This window comes from Paramormyrops kingsleyae, chromosome 8 (assembly GCF_048594095.1).
Source record: "Paramormyrops kingsleyae isolate MSU_618 chromosome 8, PKINGS_0.4, whole genome shotgun sequence".
Lineage (NCBI taxonomy): Eukaryota > Metazoa > Chordata > Actinopteri > Osteoglossiformes > Mormyridae > Paramormyrops > Paramormyrops kingsleyae.
In genome coordinates, this window is record NC_132804.1 from 11,747,968 (window position 1) to 11,763,925 (window position 15,958).

At 48.5% G+C, this 15,958-nt stretch overlaps 1 protein-coding gene across 4 annotated transcripts; it reads left to right on the forward strand.

The window, feature by feature from the left end:
• Positions 1-1,786: 1,786 nt before the first annotated feature.
• uba1 (ubiquitin-like modifier activating enzyme 1) lies at positions 1,787-15,162 on the forward strand. 4 transcript variants are annotated; one of them, XM_072715229.1, is made up of 26 exons: positions 3,737-4,004; positions 6,359-6,475; positions 6,575-6,633; positions 6,981-7,149; positions 7,234-7,368; positions 7,441-7,547; positions 7,834-7,924; positions 8,206-8,338; positions 8,421-8,518; positions 8,617-8,763; positions 8,866-9,042; positions 9,138-9,245; positions 9,431-9,511; positions 9,613-9,765; positions 10,082-10,247; positions 10,384-10,580; positions 10,773-10,837; positions 10,913-11,108; positions 11,194-11,268; positions 11,364-11,553; positions 11,631-11,719; positions 11,816-11,908; positions 11,988-12,179; positions 12,817-12,918; positions 12,999-13,099; positions 14,281-15,162. In XM_072715229.1, the coding sequence occupies exons 2-26, from the start codon at positions 6,359-6,361 to the stop codon at positions 14,414-14,416; spliced, it is 3,177 nt and encodes a 1,058-aa protein (XP_072571330.1). In that variant the 5' UTR covers positions 3,737-4,004; the 3' UTR covers positions 14,417-15,162. The 4 variants fall into 4 exon arrangements, with proteins under 4 accessions (XP_072571328.1, XP_072571329.1, XP_072571327.1 ...); XM_072715227.1 differs by lacking the exon at positions 3,737-4,004 and adding an exon at positions 1,787-2,028 and having other exon boundaries at positions 6,981-7,368; XM_072715228.1 differs by lacking the exon at positions 3,737-4,004 and adding an exon at positions 2,019-2,158 and having other exon boundaries at positions 6,981-7,368.
• The last annotated feature ends 796 nt before the right edge of the window (positions 15,163-15,958 follow it).

Sequence of the window (15,958 nt, forward strand, 5' to 3'; positions counted from 1 at the left end):
TGTTATTGTAGTTTCTAATTTATTTGTCAGTATTTATGGGAACCTGCTAACCGATCACACATTACTGTCATGGTTTTGGCAAGTAAACAAATAACCTGGATATTGCAGCCACATCCTCTTGCTTAAATTATACATATTTACCTATAAGCACTGCTAAATATTACCTATCCAAATACATAATAGTACGAAATGCCACAGTTCAAAAATTACCCCAGAGTAATGATTGGTTAGTCATTGGGGTTTCATTCATACCACATTCAAACATCCAATCATCATTTTCCCAAGAATTAAACATTTAATAATGCTGTCCATTTACTGTACTTTCATAATGCCTATATGATGATGGTTTTGTAGAACATCCAGTGCACCTTCACACTGCATTCATAAGCAAAATGTAAGTATGCCTTAACATCATAACTTGCCATAATAGCAGATTCAGCACACATTAATAACAAAGAATTATACAATTATAATGTTATATAGATACTCGTCAAATATTACTTCAGTACAAGAGAAAGGTGATTTTACTTGAGTTAATGTACTAGAGTACGTGCTTTTAGAAATACTTAAGTATTCAAAAGTACATTTTCTTTTCAATGTCAACACTTTGTTGTATTACTGCCACAGTGCAGTGACAGAACCTAATGACTTTGGCACAGCCTACTGAAAGCACTGAATTGCTTTTAGAAGCTGTGGAATGAACATCTTGTGGACTATACTACTCTGCCTATAGAAACACAATTGACTTGACAAAGGGACAGCCATTGTTGTGTGTGTGTGTCTATGTGTGTGCACGCGTGTGCATGTGTGTGTATGTTCATGCACATGTGTGCATCAGGCAGACAGGAATTGCTGTAGATGCAACTTCCACAGAAAATCAAAAGTAATTAAAACAACCCACCCAGGTACACACCCCTAGCTTTATTACTGCCCAATAGCAACTTGACTGACAGCGCAGAAGTAGATTACTGTGATTGGTTTTTCTCCTGGGATGAGCACAATACAAGCACAATCTCATTTTAGCAAAGAAAATTTGTCAGCTGAAAAAAATTGAAATTCAAGTAAAGTACATATACTCAAAAAATGTACTTAAGTACAGGACTCAAGTACTTTGTTACTGTCCACCCCTGGTTTTAATGCTTGATCTGTGTGTGTGTGTGTGTGTGTGTGTGTGTGTGTGTGTGTGTGTGTGTGTGTGTGTGTGTGTGTATGGAGTCTGCATGTTCACTACATATTTTTTCGATTTCATCCAGTACTCCAGTTTCCCCTGCAGTCCAATGACATGCTGTGGGCAACCTGACTTTTCTAAAATTGCCCACCCTAAGGTGCAGTGGGATCCCATGAAAAACTGCTCTGGCCTAAGTAATTCGCAACCTGTTTTACAATGAGCAATACAGCTACTGTAGATAAGCTTCCAGAATCATCAAAACTCTTATCCGAGACCATTCTTAGAAGCTGAATAACTGTGGTTATAATTTAGAGTCACAGTACAAATTTTAATCAACCTACAAGTAATTTCGATTTCATGCACCTAGACTACAAGTCCCATCGATCTTAGCGGCATGGTAAACTCTGGGTTGGCTCAATTCACAAAGAAAGGGATAAACGTCGTTGTCGTTTAATTCTCTTCTGTAGTTGCAAAAAAAGTACGAATCCTTATACATATGTTCAGTATGAATATTGTTTTGTGTGCATGTTGAGGAAACACCGTGTAGCGGCTGTAAATGACACATTTGTTATCCCTGAGCACCCCCAGTGTGCGGAACGTTTCTAGACCCGCTCTCCGCACATGTTGCTGCTCTCGGGTCTGAGCTGACGCGGTCAGATAACAATCCTGAGGTGTCGGGAGCGGCCGTTTCGCAGATTGCCAGGCCCCTGCTTCACTTCTCAAAGTAGCCCAAACTCCCGCCAGTTCGCCAGATGCTCTCTGGGAAATAAACCCCGAATTCCACTTCGCTTTGAGCTTTTTCTTTGGCGGCATATTTGCCTTTCCATAACGAGAGTCAGGCCCGGGTAATATCGGATGTGGTGAGTTCTGCATACTTTCTCGCTACTTGTTTTCACGCAGCTTTGCTGGTCTTGCTGGTCGTTGCGCACCGGGCAGCGCCGACTGTCATCTGGGAAGAAGAAAGCAAGTTCGGCCTGGTCTGTCACCAAGGTTAGCAGGATAATGGGGATCGGGGGAACCGGGGTTCGGGGCGGAGGGGTGAGAGGAGGACAGGAGCAGCAGGGTCGTGGTCAGAGTCGCCGACGTTCCTCAAAGGCAGGTTTGCATTAATTTCTCTCTTTTTAGATGTTTTCCCATTTTGGTAACGCTCCCTAGAGGGAAGCAGTCTATAGTCAGCCTAAGCTGATGTTAGCTAGCTCTTTCGTTATCCGCGGAGTTGGGGGATACTCTAACAAACTAGCCGAACATGTGTCTTAAACTGGTTTTTATGTGTAGGTGGATCTCTGGTGTTAGTCGGTGGTGGGGGGCGGCGTGGGGGGTGGACGGATCGCGCGGATTCGGACCCGTGCCGGTACATACTGCGCTGTAGACTAGCGGCCCTCTCGGGCCTTTGTCATCCCCCAACACCCCATCCCCCCACACTCTGCTCGAGTTCCTGTACGGATTTTCAGCACTAACCCCGAAATCTCTGGCGTCTACCTTTATCCCCCTCCGTCGAGGGATGCCATCTCCATTTGCTTGCTTTTTCTGTGCAACTTATTGTGTTAAAATGTGGTAGTGTTAAAATCGGCCGCTGGGGGGGTCAAATCTCGTGGATTTTAGGGTTAAAAGTGATGGGAGAATAAGGCAGGGATCTGCAAGCGATGATGACGGCGTTTTACAAACTCAACTTGTCTCTAAATCCTTCTGCATGTAACATAAACTAAGATGTGCATATATGCGGTTCTAATTTAACTGTGAAGTATCGGTCAGCAACTTCCTGTTGATTTTCTTTTGTGTATTTTTAGAGACCCAAGGCTATCTCATACTCAGCTGGTTCAATAGACAATATACCGCTGCGCTTGCTTGTCATTCCTTCGAGCACATTTGCATTTCGCAAGCAGGTTATTATGATAGAAATATAAAATAATAACAATTTAAGTGTGTTATGATTTAATCAGTCTAAATACTTGCTATATCTAAAACTGTGAAATCGGCATAGGTGCACGGATGCTGCTGGTGAATGATACTGTTTTTAATACACTGAGATGTATAACACTCAATTCAAATCAGTAAAAGACAATCACTTGCAGTATCATCGGAATTTGTGTCATTGCAATGCTCCACAGTTACAAACATTTGATATTTAGGTTTACTATATTACTGTTCATTGTGTTACGGCAGTTGACAGAAACACACTCAATCATTAATGTTTTTCCCTGAATACCGAACTACGCTTCGATAAGCCCAATATGAATACATTTGTTAATTTTGTATCACCTGCAGTATGTTTTGATAGCAGCCGTTCTGCAATAACCATTCAATTAATCAAATTAGACGACTGTATTTTAGCTGTAGATCACGCTTTGTCTGTAAAGCACTCTATTAGCGCCTGTTACAGCAGTTGGTTTGCCTGCATGCCGGGTGTTAGACTTTCTGTTCATCGTCCACGCGAAAGCTTGTGGGCCAAGGAAAGGATCGCGGTTCGTCGAGTGCCGAGTTAGACTGGCCAATGAGCTGTCCCAGATTTGTTTACGTGTAGCTTCCGTCGTACGCGCGGACGTACATACGCCGACCGGCTCCGCCTCCGCCCCCCTCCTCCTCCTCTCAGCTGCCATTTTGGTTTTGTTCCCGTCTGCGGCGCTACCAGGAAGAAGGAACAGCCGCTCAGAGTGACTCGACACTTGGTCGAAACCTGCGACGGCGCTCCCGGGCCGACGCGTTTCTCCACTGCACGTCGGCGCTTTCAGAACTGCGTTTCCGTTTTTGCTTGGAGGAGGCGGGTGACTGTGACACAGCCGGATTTATATAGAAGGGAGGTTTGCAGGCGCTGAGGGAGGACAGAGAAGGAATATTGGTAAGAACCCCCGGGTTACTGGCGAGTAGCGGTTCGATGAAGAGCACTATTGACTGGTTTGTTTGACACTAACGGGCGTGTTCCCGGACATCAGCTCGGCAAATCAGGTGTGGTGCTCATCAAAATGTGTTTACTGTTAGCTCGTCTAAGGACCAGGCCCTGGTCAGGCAGTCAACTAGTCCTCTGGGTAGCTAGTTACCGTTCTGAATGAATGGACTTGATGGGACAATGGATGGTTGTCCGGGTTGGTTTGGGCCCACTTTAAAAACGTTGCTTTCGGACCCATTCCACAAAGGAAAGACCGTGGCTTGAGTTTGACATAATGAGGTAAACTACGCCTCATACGAACCCCTGGGGAGGTCAGACCTCCAATCTAGTGTTTACTTTATCTTAGTTATGTTTACTAACCGTGCGTGTTGTAACCGTAACATAAGTAGGGTAGACATTTAACCGGTTTACTCACTATAGCGTATTCCAAGCTGCCGTGGTTCTGTTTAATTACCCGTGTAATTCAGCTGGATGGGACGCAGTAGGCGGTCAAAACGTCAGGCTTTCTGACACACAATAAAATCCTATATTATAAAAAATGAAAACGTGTATAACTTACCGTCTGATTGTGTGAGCTCCTTTAAGGGAAAAAGAAATCTAGGGCAGCAGTTGAAGCTCTGCTCTGCAGAGGAGCTCGCCCAGGTGGATCTAATGATTCAGCATTTTGAAGCACTGTACTGTATCACTGGCAGTGGCCGGATGCGCCCTCAGTCTGTCTGTCCTGCTCTTTCTGACTGTTCTGGATCCGCCCGCGGTGTGTCTGTCCTGCCATTCCAATAACTCTATAGTCCAGACGCTCTCTCGTTGTCTGTACTGCCTTTATTTCGGATTCTGCAGTTCGGTCCCGCTCTTGGGCTGCGCCTATGCACAACTGACCTGCTTAGTTGGTCCAGACTGCAGAATCATAGGTAAAGGCCAGGCCTCCATACTGTTCCGTGCAGCGTACGGTCTGGTCTTAGAAGTACTGTGATACTTAGCTTTGCTAGTGATTTTTCATAGGTTGCTTGTTTCTGGATTTAATTATTCCTGTGTTTATCTGAGTAACATGAGAAGACATAGCTATTTATTGAGCTTTTAGAAATACTTGGCAATATATGGCCAGAACCCGGATGGGTCAGCGTACTCTGCCTGTGTGGTGCCCCCAGAGGTGCCGCTAACCTGGGCTGCTCAGGCTCACCTTTATCTTAACCTTTAGCTGAAGCAGAGTGTTGGTATGGTGCCCCCGAGCCGGTAAAATGCCGGGCAGTAGGCCAGGTGGCAGGCCCGCTTTCCTGCCATTTGACGTCAGCAGGACTGCGGGACTTCACCTGAAGGCCCATGCGCTTACTGGGTGTCTCATGGTCAGGTTTTGGATGGTGACTCTCACACCAGCCTCTGTATTCATTCCTGTTTCTGCCTTTGAATTTTAGGGGATTTATCCTTTCACTGGGGGTTCTTATAGGGGGTTCTTTCCTCTGACAAAGGTCAGGTCTGTTGTCTGACTTGGAACAATACAAATCAGTAAACTGCTTCCTGGATTTACTGCACCCCCTAGAGTGTCGTTTACAGATTGCATGGGGGAAGTCCATGAAACCCTGTCACTCTGACAAGCAGTCTTCTATGAAAGGTAGATTAATTTATTAAATCTTTCAAGATCTTAAATTGATATGCTACAGATGTTTCACATTTTATCTAGGTTTTGCTGTATAAGGTACTTCTTCAATAATTAATTCAAATTTTGTGAGGAAAGAGAGAGAGAGAGAACCCCCCCCCCTTCCCCAGCTTGTAACGGCCTATTTAGGTAAATCATCTGTTTGACTTCCTTCCCGACTGCTGCCAGAGCTGGACTGGGAGGTACCTGATTTTCACAACTTTTAAGGAACTTGCAGCCTCTTTTTGGTGTTCACCCCTATTCCTGGTGCTGACTGTGTTTCCTACACAAAGACTGCCGTGTAGGTAAAATCATCCGGTTTAAGGTCTCGTGCCGAGAAGGTCCGAACACTATCCTGTCGAATGGATTATCAGATAAGAAAGTTCATTGTTGGTTGATCCAATTAGTGATGAAGTATTAAGGTCTTTGGCACCTCTGAGTATACAACTTGCTCATATGCTGCACCAGGTGCACTGAGGCTTTTTCATGGAGATGGAAGTTTGGTGTGGCGTGCGGCAGACTTCCTCAGCGTCTTGTGCAGGCGAAGGCTGTTCATTTCACAGAAATATCTGCCGCACTGCAGCTGCACAGGAACATCAATCGTCTCTGAATGGCCGTGGTGGGGGGGGGGGACTGCAATTTTTCACGGGTCACACCTTTATCCCTCTGTGTTAAGATGTCCAGTTCGCCGCTGTCCAAGAAGCGTCGCGTGTCAGAATCAGAGACGAAGACGGAATCCCACAGCTCCTCCTCCAACTGTGTCAGCAGTGAACTGTCCCACACACCCACCAACGTAAGTGCGCATGCTCCCCCAGTTGGATTGCGGAAAATTCGTCATTTGTGCTAAATTGAAAGTGAAAGAGGGACTGGTTTACCCTTTCTGCTGCTTTAGGGCATGGCTAGAAATGGGAATGAAGCTGACATCGATGAAGGACTCTACTCCAGGCAGCTGTGAGTTAGGCTTTCCAAGCCTTTCTTTAGTGTGATGTTTGAGTGGAGTTTGTCCCCAGTTCCTTTTCTGTGGTTTTTTTCTTGTTCTTAGATTTGGCAGCTTTTTTAGATATCCTGATTTCGTCTCACAGTCCAAAGGCAGGCTGTTCTTCTGAATTTCTGTGACTCATGTGATGTTCTTTTAGCTGTCTAGGGTGCTGCCCTGTCCCAGATAATCTTGACCTCAAATCTGAGTGGCTGAATGGAAACAAGTGTAGAAGCTAACCAGTGAAAGTGCTTGCCTAACAATTGATGCGTAGCAGTTCCAGTTAGCGAAGACTCTGAGGCCTCTGTGCCATCTCCTTTAGCTATGTGCTGGGGCACGATGCCATGAAGCGCATGCAGACCTCCAATGTCCTGATATCTGGGCTGCGTGGTCTGGGTGTGGAGATTGCCAAGAACGTCATCCTGGGAGGGGTCAGGAGCGTGACCTTGCACGACCAGGGCCTCGCCGAATGGAGGGATCTGTCATCGCAGGTGAGTGACCGGCTCTGTCGAGGAGCTGCCAGCCTGCACCTGGGCTTCCCCTCCGTGATTAACAGCCTTGCACTTTCTCACCAGTTCTACCTACGTGAGGACGACCTGGGCAAGAACCGTGCCGAGGTCAGTCAGCCTCGCCTGGCAGAGCTGAACAGCTATGTGCCTGTGGTGGCTTACACCGGCGTCCTCACCGAGGACTACCTGAGCCAGTTCCAGGTGAGTGGCCTTCCAGGTAGGGCGGCTGCCGGCCCGGGACCTCCTTTGACTCCCTGACTCTGCATCTTGCAGGTGGTAGTGCTGACTGACTCCAGCTTGGATGAGCAGTTGCGCATTGGGGAGCTCTGCCATGGCAAAGGGATCAAGCTCATTGTGGCCGATACTCGTGGCCTGTTTGGGTAAGGCCCTACACTGCTATGGTGTCAACCTCTGGCATGAATCCTAGTAGGACATGTAACACAGAAGCAGTATATGTTAAATGGGGTGAAAGGGTGGTGAGGCTGAGGAGCTCAGTCTGTGTTTGTCAGCACCATTAGATGGTCTTCATAGTAGATTCCTTCTCCAGTTCATGTTTTTGGTGTCATTGACGTTTAACTATGTAAGCTGACTCATCTGATCTTTCCCCACCTTTGACTTTGTGGCTTCTTGGTAAACGTGTTTCCCTCTCCTTGTCTGCCTTCCCAGCCAGCTGTTCTGCGACTTTGGTGAAGAGATGACAGTGTTCGACACCAATGGGGAGCAGCCTCTCAGTGCCATGATCTCCATGATCACCAAGGTTAGTCCCACTGCCACTGATCTATAGTACTGGTCTCCTTTGTCCATGTCAAATGTGGCTGGGGGGAGCAGTAGGGGATGGTTTATGGGCTAGTAAGGACCACTCAATCTGGGCTAAATGAAGATATCTAGTGCTGTGAAATGAACTTGCGGTCTTCAGATTCATCTAACTCGTATAAAACAGCAGCAGGGTGTGTGCCTGTGTTGGGGTTGTCATGCTCTTTGAGGCTGATCCAGGATCTGTCCTGGCCTCATGTAACCTCCTTTGTTGCCTTATTCCAGGACAACCCAGGTGTGGTGACCTGCCTGGATGAGTCCCGGCATGGCTTTGAAAGCGGTGACTTCGTCACCTTCACTGAGGTGCAGGGCATGACTGAGCTGAATGGGTCCCCACCCGTGGAGATCAAAGCCCTGGGTAGGTAATGCAGCACCTCCTGCTGGCTCATGTCGGTTCAGCCTCTCAGGTATAATGATGGGGGCTCTTTGTCGGCTTTCAGGTCCCTATACCTTCAGTATCTGTGACACCAGCTCCTTTTCCGAGTACGTCCGGGGAGGGATCGTCTCCCAGGTCAAGATGCCCAAGAAGATCAGCTTTGTGAGTCTGACCCTGTGCTCCTTCTACTCCACCCTCCTGCCCCCCCTCCATCTTATCTTCACTGTTCGTGACATGCGTCCCTGTGCTTCTCCGTGCAGAAATCGCTGCTGGCCTCGCTGTCAGAACCAGAGTTTCTGCTCACCGACTTTGCCAAGTTTGAGCGTCCAGGCCAGCTGCACTTGGGCTTCCAGGCACTGCACGCTTTTGAGAAGCAGCACGGCCGTGTCCCCAAACCCTGGAACCAGGTACATCTTCCCACTTGACATAGCCAGTGGGAACCCTTTAACATTCTGATGTCCTGCTTATGCTGTCTGTTCTCGTCTTTACTCCACGGTACCCCATCCCAGTCAGATGCAGATGAACTGGTATCTCTGACTAAAGAAGTCAATGCTGCCCAATCAGGCAGTGCCAAGCAGGAGCAGCTGGACAAGGGCCTCCTGCAGAAGCTGGCATATATGGCAGCCGGTGACCTGGCCCCTGTCAATGCCTTCATCGGTGGTCTGGCAGCACAGGAGGTTATGAAGGTCAGAGAGAAGCCGTGCCATGCTTGCTGTACCCTTGGGGCTGGAAGTGCTTTCCCAGGCAGCACTGATGACCTGTGTTTTGGTTCCCCCTGCAGGCCTGCACTGGGAAATTCCTGCCCGTCATGCAGTGGCTCTACTTTGACGCTCTGGAGTGCCTGTCTGAGGAAGAGGGCGCATTGCTTTCTGAGGAGGAGTGTGCACCTGTGAGCCAACATCTGGCACATCTTAGCTCCAGTAGCACGACTGCCTTGTTAGCACCGTGTTCCAACATGGCTGCTTAACTGTTAAGCTGCCAGCACCGCTCTGATGTTTAACACCTAGTGATTCATCATGCCAGACATCTCCAGTCCTCAGCGTCTGGAATAACCTGCCGTTTCTTCCCTTTCAGAGAAATTGTCGATACGATGGACAGATTGCTGTGTTTGGCTCCAAGCTGCAAGAGGAGTTGGCCAAACAGAGGTATTTCCTGGTAAGTAGTAACCCAGTTTGGTTAAATATACTGCCTTTTTTTAAAGGCCATTGTCCAAAACAGCTGAAGGCTTGATATTTGGTGGCCTCACTCCTTTCCAGGTTGGGGCAGGTGCCATAGGCTGTGAGCTCCTGAAGAACTTTGCCATGATGGGACTGGCCAGTGGGGATGGCGAAGTGATCGTCACCGACATGGACACCATCGAGAAGTCCAACCTCAATCGCCAGTTCCTCTTCAGGCCGTGGGATGTCACGGTGAGGACCCAGGGTGCAGACCGTGGTGTGAAGTGAAACTCTGCGCCCGTCTTAATGAAATGAGTAACACTGCTTCAAGTAGTTCATATGAATCCCAGTGACCATTGTGCTATGTGGGAACCCACCAACTTCTCTCAATACCAAGGAATTATGCAAACAGTGGGTTAGAATCGGGGAGGGGGCAGAGTGTGTGTTTTACATTCGAGATTTGCAGTGGGGTGGGCATTCAGGTAGGGCTGAGTCACAACGGTAGCGTGATGCCAGGGGGTGAGGTGTTCGTGCTCACACGTGGGTTGTGTCTCGACTGTGAGTGCAGAAGATGAAGAGTGAGACAGCAGCTGCCGCCGTCAAGCAGATGAACCCATCCGTCCGCATCACGGGCCACCAGAACCGGGTCGGACCCGACACTGAGAGGGTCTACGATGATGACTTCTTCGAAAGCCTGCACGGTGTGGCCAACGCCCTAGACAACGTTGACGCACGTAAGCCGGCCCGCCATTGCCCTCACCTGTTTTTGAGATGTTTCTTTGTGAAGACCTCAAGGCCAGACATGCCTTGATATCCTCCATGCCAGCCCACCCATGTGCACATGTCTTGTTCGCTGGTGTGTATTTGTAGGCATGTACGTAGACCGGCGCTGTGTCTACTACCGGAAGCCTCTCCTGGAGTCGGGCACTCTGGGCACCAAGGGTAACGTGCAGGTCGTGATTCCCTTCCTGACTGAGTCCTACAGTTCAAGTCAGGACCCCCCCGAGAAGTCCATCCCCATCTGCACGCTGAAGAACTTCCCCAATGCCATAGAGCACACACTGCAGGTGTGGCCCCTTCCTGGATATTCCGGGGAGCGAATCCACCTTTCGACTTTTGGGTTTACTTGGGTTTACATAGTAACTTGTGGGTCTGGTACCACCTTGGCGTATTAAGTTGATAACCCAAACACAATTTTTGGTGCAAAGGTTTAAAGTTCTCCAGTGTTCAACTGTCGCTTCTATGCTTTCCTCCCCCAGTGGGCACGTGACGAGTTTGAGGGTCTCTTCAAGCAGCCAGCAGAGAATGCCATGCAGTACCTGACGTAAGTCTCCCCGCCATGGGGGCTGCTGAGTAGTGTTGGGGTGAGCAGAGGTTAGAGTGTGGTCTCCATCTGCAGAGACCCCAAGTTCATGGAGCGTACGCTGAAGCTGCCTGGAGCCCAACCACTGGAGGTGCTGGAGGCCGTGTATAGGACCTTGGTGACGGACTGCCCCCGCAGCTGGGAGGACTGCGTGGCCTGGGCCCGCAACCACTGGCAGGTCCAGTACAATAACAACGTCCGGCAGCTGTTGCACAACTTCCCCCCGGACCAGGTGAGACTTGCGACTGCCATCCAGGCTGATTATGGGTGGAGCTGCAGCTTCTGGGGTTCTGTTCTCACTCATATTGCCGTCATAGGTCACCAGCTCTGGGGCACCATTTTGGTCAGGTCCAAAGAGGTGTCCTCACCCACTTGAATTCAGCACCGACAACGTGAGTGATGGCCTACATGAGCGGATCGGGTTCCGATGCTTTGGGTTTACAACGTGACCGACACCTGCTTTTGTTCTCCCTCCTCCTCCTTGCAGCTGCTGCACATGGACTACGTCATGGCTGCAGCCAACCTGTTCGCACAGACCTACGGGCTGCCAGGGAGCACCGACCGTGCCGCTGTGGCCCATATCCTTCAGGAGGTCAAGGTGCCCACCTTTACTCCCCGGTCAGGGGTCAAAATCCATGTATCAGACCAGGAGCTGCAGAATGCCAACGCCTCCGTGGGTAAGCTACAGTCAGGGGTGCAGGGAAGAGGTGGAGGGCCCGGTCGCTGGCAGTCTGACCTGTGGCTATTTTTACAGATGATTCCCGGCTGGAGGAGCTGAAGTCTCTGTTGCCAAGCCCAGACACTGTGTCTCAGTTCAAACTCTGTGCCATCGACTTTGAAAAGGTACAGCCCAGTTCTGAGCTAGTTAATCACTGATTAAGTTTCCTTTGAGCACCAAAGGATGCATTCCTGATCTCTCTACCATGTCACACCATCCAGGATGACGACACCAATTTTCACATGGATTTCATCGTAGCTGCTTCCAATCTGAGGGCGGAGAACTACGACATTCCGCCTGCTGACAGGCACAAGGTATGGCCCCGACCCTCCTCTTGGCTGGAACCTACCTTCTGCCCCGTGCTCCATGTGATTTTGCTCTCTCCTCCCTTAGAGTAAGCTGATAGCTGGGAAGATCATCCCAGCAATCGCCACGACAACAGCAGCGGTGGTGGGCTTGGTGTGTCTGGAGTTGTTGAAGGTTGTTCAAGGCCATCGACGCCTTGAGTCCTACAAGAACGGCTTCATGAACCTGGCGCTTCCCTTTTTCGCCTTCTCGGAGCCCATCGCTGCCCCCACTCACAAGGTGGTGGCCCATGGCATTAAACCTTTGTTTAGTTTTGTTTATTTGGCCTGTTTCCTGTATTTCCCCAGTGTTTCCCCTAGGATTACAGCTCTGGGGGGGGGGGGCGGCAGACGGACACCGACAGGATTCATGGTGTTCATGTGTTTCTTTTAACGACAGCAGTCAAAAAAAAAACGCAGATATTTGTCTGCGTTTCAGGTGGTTGACGTGACATTTTCCGACGCGCGGTCTCTGTCCGCTGGTGGGAGTGTGCTCACCTGCGTACAGAGAGCAGAGGAGAATTGTAAAGGCGCGACCGTGTAGAGACAAAAATTAGCTGTTGTGTAAATAAGATAAATAACATAAGACTATTTTAGTTTGTTTAATAAAAGGACAATGTATAGACCTGTTCTATAGGAAAGGTAACCTTAAATGACTTCTGTTGTGATCAGGCGCTATATAGAAAATAAAATTAAAATTAACTTGACCTTCAAGGAGGGGTAGGAGGTGCCATTGGGGGGATGGGGCGCCCCCACTAATATAATGGTAGGGGAAACGCTGTTCTCAGCTTCTGGGAGCCTCTTGGAAGGGATTTCTCCTTTATTCTCAGCCTGCATTTCCTCTCCGCTCCTAATGTCTTGACGTCTCTGTCCCGCAGTACTACGAGGAGAGCTGGACACTGTGGGACCGTTTTGAGGTGACCGGCGTGCCGCCTGGTGGGGAGGAGATGACCCTCCGGCAGTTCCTGGACTACTTTAAGGTACAGGAGCCGCTGGTCTCAGTCACCTCTGAAGGTGTGCTTAGGTCCCGGTAAAGCCCAGTCTTACTTTTTCCTGGCAGAACGAGCACAAGCTGGAAATCACCATGCTGTCCCAGGGTGTGTCTATGCTCTACTCCTTCTTCATGCCCGCTGCCAAGCTGAAGGAGAGGCTGGACTTGCCGTAAGTGCATCAGCAGTGACCGTGGAGCGTTGGGGTATGATGGTAGTCGATGGTCTTCCAGATTCAGGGGGCGTGGGGATCTTTTACAGCTATTGCGACCCAAACTGGCTGATGGGGATTCCCCCTGCTCATGTCGTGTAACTTTTGCCGTCTTGCAACGTTCTTTGCACTTGAGCGTTGTGTGGGTTTTTTTTTTTTTCTTTTCTGCACAGCCAACCTCCCCCCCCCCAACACCTATAACCTCAAAATGGGCAAACATCCAAAAGGAAAGTTGGAGGTTATCAGTTTTTAATGGGGGACCTGTGGTGAGAGTATGGCTAGAATCACTCTGCAGGCCAGAACGAAACTGCATTTTCACATGTGGGGCACAAAGCGGAGGATTCCCTGTGAACTGTAGTAACTGTTGATGTTTCAGTCCGGTACAGTGAGTTATTTTGAAGTGGTAAATGGAAACGGCGCAATGGTGATTTGTGGTGCCGGCGATTCATGAGATGCAGTACGGCTGTTTTCAATGCAAATAAATCAAAGCATCTGAAAAGAGACCATTTAGTGGAAGATGACACGTTCACACAGATCATCCAAGACTTTGGAACTTTCAGATTACAAGAAGCTTTCTTGATGGCAACTTGGCAAAAAAAAAATTAGAGAGGGTAATTGAGTTCATTAGATTATGAGTTACAGAATAGAGGCTTCTGCTGACATAGGTGCTTTGGAGGTAAGATATACTCTGGCCTCATCCCTAAATTTGACACTCATACCAGAGCTTGAAAAGAAGGTTTACCAGTGTACAAAATCACTTCGTGGGTGTGGCTGCAACCTCTTTTACGATATGTGCGATTTAGCTGCCGACTCGACATCGTTGCTTAGCCTTTCTGCACACTGCATTAACCCCAGTTTTACTTAAAAATGTGTGCTGTTGCTTGCCTAGTCAGGTCCATTCATCTGGTACAGTCGAGGGTGTAACAGACTGGAATTCCGCAGATATAGAACATATAGAATTTTTATAATTTTATATTAATGATAATAACTTGGGCCTGGGACTCCCCTAGTACTTGTTGCATTTCAGCTGGCTGTTTGAGAGCTTATTGTTGTGTGGGAGGTTCTTCACAGCAGTGACTCAGGTGTGCAGGATAATGGCTTCATCTTGGGATGTGACTGACATCCCCCCCCCCCCCCCATAGGATGACGGAGATCGTGACCAAGGTGTCAAAGAAGAAGCTGGGCAAGCATGTGCGGGCCTTGGTGTTCGAGCTCTGCTGCAACGACCTCAACGACGAAGACGTGGAGGTCCCCTATGTCCAATACACCATCCGCTGAGGCGTGGGGGGGGGCCGGGGGGTGGGAATGGGAGGGGCGGGTCAGATTCATAGGAGAAATGGAGTGGTTGGTGCCTGAGCCCGCTCGTCAAACTGAGCTGGGTGGGACGGGGGTTTCCCCAGGTGGAGACGACAGTGGAGAGAAGCATGTATCTTAAGCTGTTATCTTCCCTGTGCTTTCACATTCCCTCAAACTGACACCAATCACAGAAGCCGTGGATTGAACAGGAACTCCTCTTTAAATTTATCCCAGAATGCGGGAAGCAGCCTTCCGCTTTTACTCAGTGTTCGGAGCAGCAGAGCCCCAAATGTTAGTGACAGGAAGTCTTAAAATACATCTTCATTTGCCATCTAAAACATTGCTGAACTCTGGTAGTAAAGTGGACAGTTCAGCCCTTGGATTTGTCAGTCAGTGCGTAAGTTCTGGTTAAAGTTTAAAACCTGCTGCTCATAACACATTTTCTGTTTAAGGCCCACCTCAACTCCCCCCCTCCACCCCTCCATGACCAGAGGAGTCAGTTGGATCTGTGAATATTTCTTGTCCTATCATCGCTGTTTGGTGCAGGGCTTGGGATGTGGTACACATCGAGTTTTCGTTTATTTTATTTTCAGGACCTCCTATCATCCATCTTGTAGAACATGAACCACTTGCGCTTTCTACTTTAACACTCTAAAATGTTAAAATAAAATTAAGGTTTTAGGTTATTTTGTGAGCACTTAGTGTGATTAATAAAGTTGTAAGATGGAGTTTTCTGTGTCCTTTTGGTCTGTTCATTTATACACACACACGCATGTCTGCATGCCTTTCTGAATTCCATTAATTTCTAGGGGGGAAAACCCCTAATCCGAATCACGGCACTCTTAACCCCAACCCAGCCCTGATTTTAACCAAAAGTAACTGGTCAAAATACAAGGCTTGGCATTTTTACATTTTTTGATTGCTTTCATGGATTTTTATAAAATTGTGGTTGTCCAAACGGGTACCTGAAAATGTCCCCAAAAGTAAGGAAGTTTCAGGTTTTACCACTCCTTGGGGACATTTCGGTCCCCAAATGTGATCTATGCAAACCCCCACACACAAACTTTACATTTACATGCTTATATCCATCCATTTATCCATTACCATCTAGATGAAAATGGGCCAATAGATTGAGAGCTTTGCTTTCCGGCTCAGTTCTTTCTTGGCCATGACGAATCTGTTAAGCGCCTGCAGAACTGCAGAAGCCACTCCGATCCATCTGTCCAGCTCTTGATCTTGTCTACTCTCACTCATGAATGAGACCCTGAGATACTTAAACTCCTCCACTTGAAGCAGTACCTCTTCCCTGACCTGAAGAGGGCAATCCACCCGTTTCTGGCTGAGAACCATGGTCTCCTCATCCCTGCTGCTTCACACTTGGCCGCAAACCGCCCCAGGGCATGCTGGAGATCCCCAGCAGATGAAGCCAACAGGAATGTCTAGAAGGCGGTGTGCACAGATGTATCTGAGGCAGGGTTAAGGAGGTCCTCAAAGTATTCCTTCCACCTCTGGATGATGTCCCCA